The sequence below is a fragment of the Chrysochloris asiatica genome, unplaced genomic scaffold, assembly GCF_000296735.1.
Source record: "Chrysochloris asiatica unplaced genomic scaffold, ChrAsi1.0 scaffold00026, whole genome shotgun sequence".
NCBI classification, from domain to species: domain Eukaryota; kingdom Metazoa; phylum Chordata; class Mammalia; order Afrosoricida; family Chrysochloridae; genus Chrysochloris; species Chrysochloris asiatica.
The window spans coordinates 21,138,991-21,146,217 of record NW_006408544.1 but is presented as its reverse complement, the minus strand read 5'-3'; the positions used below and the strand labels follow the sequence as shown (position 1 = coordinate 21,146,217).

General features: G+C 38.0%; 1 protein-coding gene across 1 annotated transcript in view; it reads left to right on the top strand.

Annotated features, from left to right (window-relative positions):
* Window positions 1-7,227, top strand: part of USP24 (ubiquitin specific peptidase 24) — a 184,720-nt gene that overhangs the window by 78,920 nt on the left and 98,573 nt on the right. Inside the window, exons 8-9 of the mRNA XM_006839815.1 lie at window positions 4,292-4,357; window positions 6,545-6,619. Coding sequence (XP_006839878.1) covers window positions 4,292-4,357; window positions 6,545-6,619 — 141 coding nt within the window. The remainder of the gene's footprint in view (window positions 1-4,291; window positions 4,358-6,544; window positions 6,620-7,227) is intronic.

The following is a 7,227-nucleotide window of genomic DNA, read 5'->3' as shown; positions in this document are numbered from 1 at the left end:
ACCCACCCCCAACATCCCAGCAATCAATAAAGAATTCCCCCACACACCCCTTGAGTATGGGTTATTTTTCTCAGTCTTTTACAGTAGTTGTCCTATGTGGTATTTCTCTTTTTGTGACTGACTAATTTCAATCAACATAATGCCCTCAAGGTTCATCCCTGTTAACTGGTGGTTTGCAGCTTCCTTGTTATTCTTCAAGGTAGCATAATCCATTGTGTGTATGTACCACAGTTTGTTTATCCATTCTTCAGTTGATGGTCGCAAATACCTTTTTTAAGCAACATAGGGGACAACTATATACATGGATTTCACTGGATGGAATACACAGAAATCAAATCAAAATCAAATTTCCACAGACTACATCTGTGGAAAGAGATGGTGGAAAAGCTCCATATCATGATCCAAAGCAAGGCCAGGAGCACACCGTAGAACAGGCTATCTGTTGCTCGTATTCAAGTTCAGGCTGAAGCTAAGGAAAATAAAAAGAAGTCCGTAAGAGCCAAAATATGACTTTGAACATATCCCACCTGAATTTAGAGATCATCTGAAGAACAGATTTGATGCATTAGACACTAAAGACTGAAGACCAGAAGGGTTGTGGTATGACACCAAGAACATCATATAGGAAGAAAGCAAAAAGTCTTTAAGAAGACAAGATAAAAGGAAAAGACCAAAATGAATGTCAGAAGAGACTCTGAAACTTGCTCTCCAGTATAGAGATGATAAGGAAATGGAAGAAATGTGGAAGTACAAGAGCTGAACAGTACATTTCAAAGGTCAGCCCAAGAAGACAAAGTCAGATATTACAAGGAAATGTGCAAAGATCTGGAGTTAGAAAACGAAAAGGGAAGAACATGCTCAGCATTTCTCTAGCTGAGGGAGCTGAAGAAAAAAATTCAAGCCTCGACTTGCAATATTTAAGAATTCTTTGGACAAAAAATTAAATGATGCAGAAAACATCAAAAGGAGATGGAAGGGATAAACAGAGTCACTGTACCAAAAAGAAATGGTCGATGTTCAACTATTTCAGGAGGTAGCATATGATCAAGAACCAGTGATCCTGAAGAAAGAAGTCCAAGGTACATTGGCATTGGCAAAGAACAAGGCACCAGGAATGGATGAAATATGAATTGAAACATTTCGAAAAACTGATGTGGCACTGGACTCACTCATCTATACCAAGAAAATTGGAAGACCACTACCTGGCCAACTGACTGGAAGAGATCCATATTTGTGCCCACTCCAAACAGAGCTGACCCAATGGAATGCCAAAATCATTGGATAGCATCATTAATTTCACATGCAAGTAAAACTTTGCTAAAGGTAATACAAAACAACTGCAACCATACATGGACGGAGAGCTTCAGAGGTTCAAGCTAGATTGCTAAAGATGATGTGGAATGAGGGATATCATTCCTTATGCCAGATGGATCTTGGCTGAAAGCAGAGAATACCAGAAGATGTTTACTGTCCTTTATTGACTATACAAAGACTTTTGGATTTGTGGATCATGACAAGTTTATGGACAGCATTGCGGAGAATGAGTATTCTGGAACACTTAATTATTCTCATAAGGAACCTGTACATAGACCTTGAGGCGGTTTGAACGGAACAAGAGAACACTGAATGTTTTAAAATTAGAAAAGGTAAGCACCAGGATTGCATTGTTTCACAATACCTATTCAATCTTTGTTTAGCAAATAATCCAGTAAATGGGATTATATGAAGAAAGTGCCAGCATCAGGATTGGAGGAAGACTCATTAACAACCTGTGATACGTAGATGATTCAGCCTTGCTTGCTGAAAATGAAGAAGACTTAAAATATTACTGATGAAGACCAAAGACCATAGCACATCAATGTAAAAAACACAAAAATCCTCACCACTGGACCAATAAACATCATCCATATAAATGGAGAAAAGATTGAAGTTGTAAAGACTTCATTTTGCTCGGATCAATCATCAAAACTTATGGAAGCAGCAGTCAAGAAATCATAGGATCTATTGCATTATGCAAGATGCCAGTTTGAGAACTAAAGTGTGTCTGATTTAAGCCATGATATTTTCAATAACCTCATATGCATGCACAAGTTGGATAGTGATTAAGGAGCACTGTAGAAGAAGCGATGCATTTGAGTTATGGTGTCTGAGGAAAATATTAAAATTACCATGGACTACCAAAAGAACAAATAGATCTTTGTTGGAAGAAATACAGCCAGAATGCTCCAGGATGCCAGACTTTGTCTCTCATACTTTGGACATATTATCAGGAGGAACCAATTCCTGGCAAAGGATTTCATGTTTGGTAATGTTGAGGGTAGGAGAAAAAGAGGAAGACTCCAAACTAGATGGATTGGCACAGTGGCAGCAGCATTAGGTTCAGGTGTAGCAATGATTGTGAGGTTGGTATAGGACTAGGTAGTGTTTCGTTGTATTGTGCGTAGAGTCGCTATGAGTTGGTACCAACTTGATGGTACCTAACAACAAGAACAACAGCTCTTTTGATTTGCTTACTTTATTGTAATTCAAGATCACATATGTATGTGGCTTTGTTCCTATACATTTGATCAATTCATTCATATACTTTGGTTCATTTCCTTGTTACTGTTGCATTTTTGTAATATTTTTTATTGACAGTCCTGCTTAGTATCACTCTTTTCTAACATTTTCTTTGTTATTCTCATATTTTTACTCTTTTGGATATAGTCAGCATATCAAGTTTCCAAGAATTCATGATTGGGAGTGTGTTTCCTTTATATGTCAATGTGTGGAGAATTGCCATTTCTATGAAATTGTTCCTTTCCACTTAGGCACAACATGATATTGCCCTGTGTCTTTGGGTCTTCGTTTATGTACTTCTGTGAAGTTTTATACTTATCTTCATATAGGTCTTACGTTTTTTGGTTTGTTTGTTTTTTTGGTCAGCTGGCACATTTCACCCCTTCCCCAAATATTATCTCCTTTCCCCAGAAATGTCTGTTATTATACAATGTGAGCTTTAGTATTATTTCATCCAGTACTCAAAACAAAAAATTCTATTGACATGTTCTGATTTAAATTATAGTAAATGTATTCTATAGTGTTTATGAATAGCAGAGAAACAATGTACACATATGCTCATGAGGAATCTGTACCTGGACCAAGAGACAGTTGTTTGAACAGAACATGGGAACACTGAATGGTTTAAAATTAAGAAAGGTGTGCGACAGGGTTGTATTCTTTCACCATACGTATTCAACCTGTATGTATGCTGAGCAAATAATCCGAGAAGCTGGTTTATATGAAGAAAAACATGGCATCAGGATTGGAGGACGACTCATTAACGACCTGCAATATGCAGATGATACAACCTTGCTTGCTGAAAGTGAAGAGGACTTAAAATATTTACTGATGAAGATCAAAGAGTACAGCCTTTGGTGTGGATTACATCTCAATGTAAAGAAAACAAAAATCCTCACCACGAAAGACTGAAGTTGTCAAGGACTTCATTCTTCTTGGATCAACTGTCAACACTCATGGAAGCACCAGTCAAGAAATCAAATGATGTATTGCATCAGGCAAATCTGTTGCACAAGACCTTGTTAAAGTGTTGAAGAGCAAAGATTTCAACTTGAGGACTAAGGTGCGCCTGACCCAAGCCATGGTATTTTCAGTAACCTCGTAAGCATGCCAGATCTGGACAGTGAATAAGGAAGACCATAGAAGAACTGATGCCTTTGAGTTATGGTGTTGGAGGAGAATATTGAAAGTGCCATGGGCTGCCAAAAGAACAAACGGATCTGTCTTGGAAGAAGTGCAGGCAAGAGTGCTCCTTTGAGGCCAAGATGGCCAAACTTCATCTCTCATACTTTGGACATATTGTCAGGAGGGACCAGTCACTGGAGAAGGATATCATGTTTGGTAGGGTGGAGGGTCAGAGAAAAAGAGGAAGACCCCCAGTGAGATGGCTTGGCAAGTGACAGCATCGATGGACTCAAGCGTGGTAACATTAGTGAGGTTGGCCCAGGATCGGGCAGTGTTTCATTCTGCTGTGCATAAGGTCCCTATGAGTCAGTATCAACTCAATGGCACCTAACAACAACAACAACAACAACAACAAATGTCTATAGTAATTTAAATGAAATGACATCTTTTTATCAATTCTTTGTCTCCTAAGAATAAATACATCCATTTATGACTTTTAAAGTCACTGTTTAGATTTCTCTCTGATCAATGGAAATGAATTTGTCTAATGTTGAAAGGAACGAGCCCTCTCAGATATATTTCTAAAATTCATTGTGTCTTTCTCCAGGCAGTGTCAGCCTTGGTGCAGCCCCTAGGAGTTTGTGCAGAGTACCTTAACTCTTCAGTGGTACAGGTAAGACTAGGCCATTTTACAGTGACTTCAGAAAGTGGTGCTAGAAACACAAGTAATAACAAGTGCTTTGTGTGAAGTTGCTTAGCATTGTGTCTCATGCAGAATCATTTATGTTCCTTCTGCTTTTCAATAATTGGCTTTTGTAGAAAAAAGACCAGAAAATGATAAATAATTGCAATTATAGGTGACATTTGACAGGTCATAATACCTTTTTAAATGATCTTACCACCACTTAAAATTTTTTATATATTTCTCTGTTCTCTGTCTGTAAAATGAGCATGTATTACTACCCACTTCATAGGATTACTTAAGCACTCAATGTCATTATGTAAGGTCCCTGTGGGACATATGTGGTTCTGGTTTGCGTTCAGTAAAAAGGTTGGTAGTTAGAAGAACCCACGCAGTTATGCCACAGAGGAAAGACTGCTTCGAGAAACTCCACAGCTAAGAAAATCCCTGTAGCAGTTCTTGGGCTCCCCAAGAGTCTATTTACTGAATACAGTGGTTTGGTGTTTTATTTTTCTGTTTTGTCTTGGCCATTATATGTTGCTCAATCTATATTAAGCAACGGACTAGAGTCCGGTGCTAAGTCACTCATTTTTGCGTTGGTTTCACAGCACATTTCTTCTGACTTCTTGCCTCTGTAGAATTGTAAGTTACCGGGGTCATGGAATAGTTAAAGTTTAGGAGTGTTCACTTTTCTAATGTTAAAGACTTTTTCTATTTCCTTGTCCACTTTCTTTTTGAAACAGCAAGTTTTACTAAATGAAATTTGTTGAGATACATCCATTTAGTATTTCCTTTATAAATAAGTCAGTGAAGCATGATATTTACAGAGATTTTGTTTTGAATTATCATGAACAGTTTGAAAGCATATGATTCTATGGAAGTAATGTTTCTGTATGACCTGCCGCCCTTATAGTTCAAACCAACCTTGTGGTTCAGTGTATTGTCCTGCAGTACCACAGCAGGACTTCTGAAAAGTGTTAGATGCTTTCGTTAGGTAGCAGGCAAATACAACAAGGTTTGTAAGTGAAATGAAATGACTATTTTTACATATTCTTTTGAAAAATGTAGTGTTCTTTAGTTTACTAAATCTTCAAGGATAACCTTTTGTTTTGTAGCTGAAACATGAGGTCATAAAAGGGCAAGGTGATTTGATAAGACACTTTAATCAGGAATAGGTTTTAAATGCATGTTCTATCAGCAACTACGCATGCCTCAGTTGTTGTTCTATAAAATGGAAATAGTATTTATCTTAATTGAGTTGCAGTGAGGATTGAAAAGGGCCTAGCACATGTTGACAGGAGCACTCTGACTTGCCTCTGACTATAAGAGCCTTCAGTCTTTTTTGTACAATTGGCATTATGTGTAAAAAAAAGTTATTTTCTGGATAATTGCCTAATGTCATTTTAATTCACTGCTAATGTATTCATGGCCCTGACAGCCAAATGTTTTTCTGTCCTCACAAATGGTTTCTAAGTCTTACAAGTTATTTACTTATATGGAAGTAATCAAGTAGATCTAGATAGTATTTTGCTGGTTCTTATATACTGTTAGTGTTACGTGATTGAGTTACCATTCGAGGGTACTGTGTAGTTATGAACTATAGGCCTCTTTCATAGTGGCAAACAAAATAGTGCATGTGACAACATAATTTATGCTTATATTAATTTAAAAAAATGGGTGATGCTTTTGAAAGCTTTTCCCGTATGTCTGCATTACTCTTCAAAATTGTTTCTATAAAATACTAATGACAGGTACTGCTCCAATGTTAGCTTGTAAAGAAATTGAGACACTCAAGTCAGTAGGCTTCCCAACCTAAACCAACCCCCATTGCTGTCCAGTTGCTTCTAAAACAGAGCAATCTTCCTAAACAGAGGAGAGCTGCCCCTTCTGACTTTCCAAGGCTGTCATCTTTGTGGAAGGAGACTGCCTCATCTTTCTTTCAGAAAGGCTGTTTCTGTCCACTGACTTAGAAGTCCCCAACTGAGCACTTACCCTCTGCGCTAATGGGGCTCCTGGTAAGACTTGACGTAGTGATATTCGCTCTGTCTCTGTAGTGGTGGCTCTGATACTAAAATGAAGATCTTTTCATTGTGCACCCTCTCCTTTGTGAATTGTGAGTGAAATAGCTCTTCTTCTCTTTGGGGACAGCTTCTTAACTGTAGCATTTATTTTCTACAGCCTATGCTGGACCCAGTCATCCTCACTACAATCCAGGATGTGCGGAGCGTGGAAGAGAAGGACCTCAAAGACAAGGTAAATACTGTCTCCAGCCACATAGGTCCTAAGTCACTTTGTCCAGGGAAGTAGAGCTACGACTTTAGGCAAGGCTCAGACACCATTGCTTATTAGATTCTAGTCATATGGGTGGTGGTGTTTGTTAAATGTCATCAAGTTGAATCGAGTTTCCAAGACTGTTAATCCTGTATGAGCAGACAACCTCATCTTTCTGATGAAGAGCAGCTGTTACGGGTTTATAACCGCCGACCTTGTGGTTGGTTCCCAGTCCATTGCTTCACCTACGGAGTCATCATACTTAGTCACATGGGTACATGCTTTTATATCAATTGATTATACATTTTCTAAGCTAAAATGACTTTTTCTGGAGCACTACTTGTGGTGTTACCTCAGTCAAGAAATTCAGTTTAAGGTTCTCTGTAAGTGACTTATTAACATGTTAAAAGTTAAAGAAAATAATGCGATATTAAAACTGTATCCAAAGTTGTTGAAAGCAATTTTAAAATTTAAATTTAACAAGACTGATTTTGTCATCCTTGAATTTCATGCAGAACCCTCCTCTTCCTTTGCTGCTCACCCATGTGCAGCCTTTGTTTAGAAGCAAAATGAAATTAATTGGCTGTTGA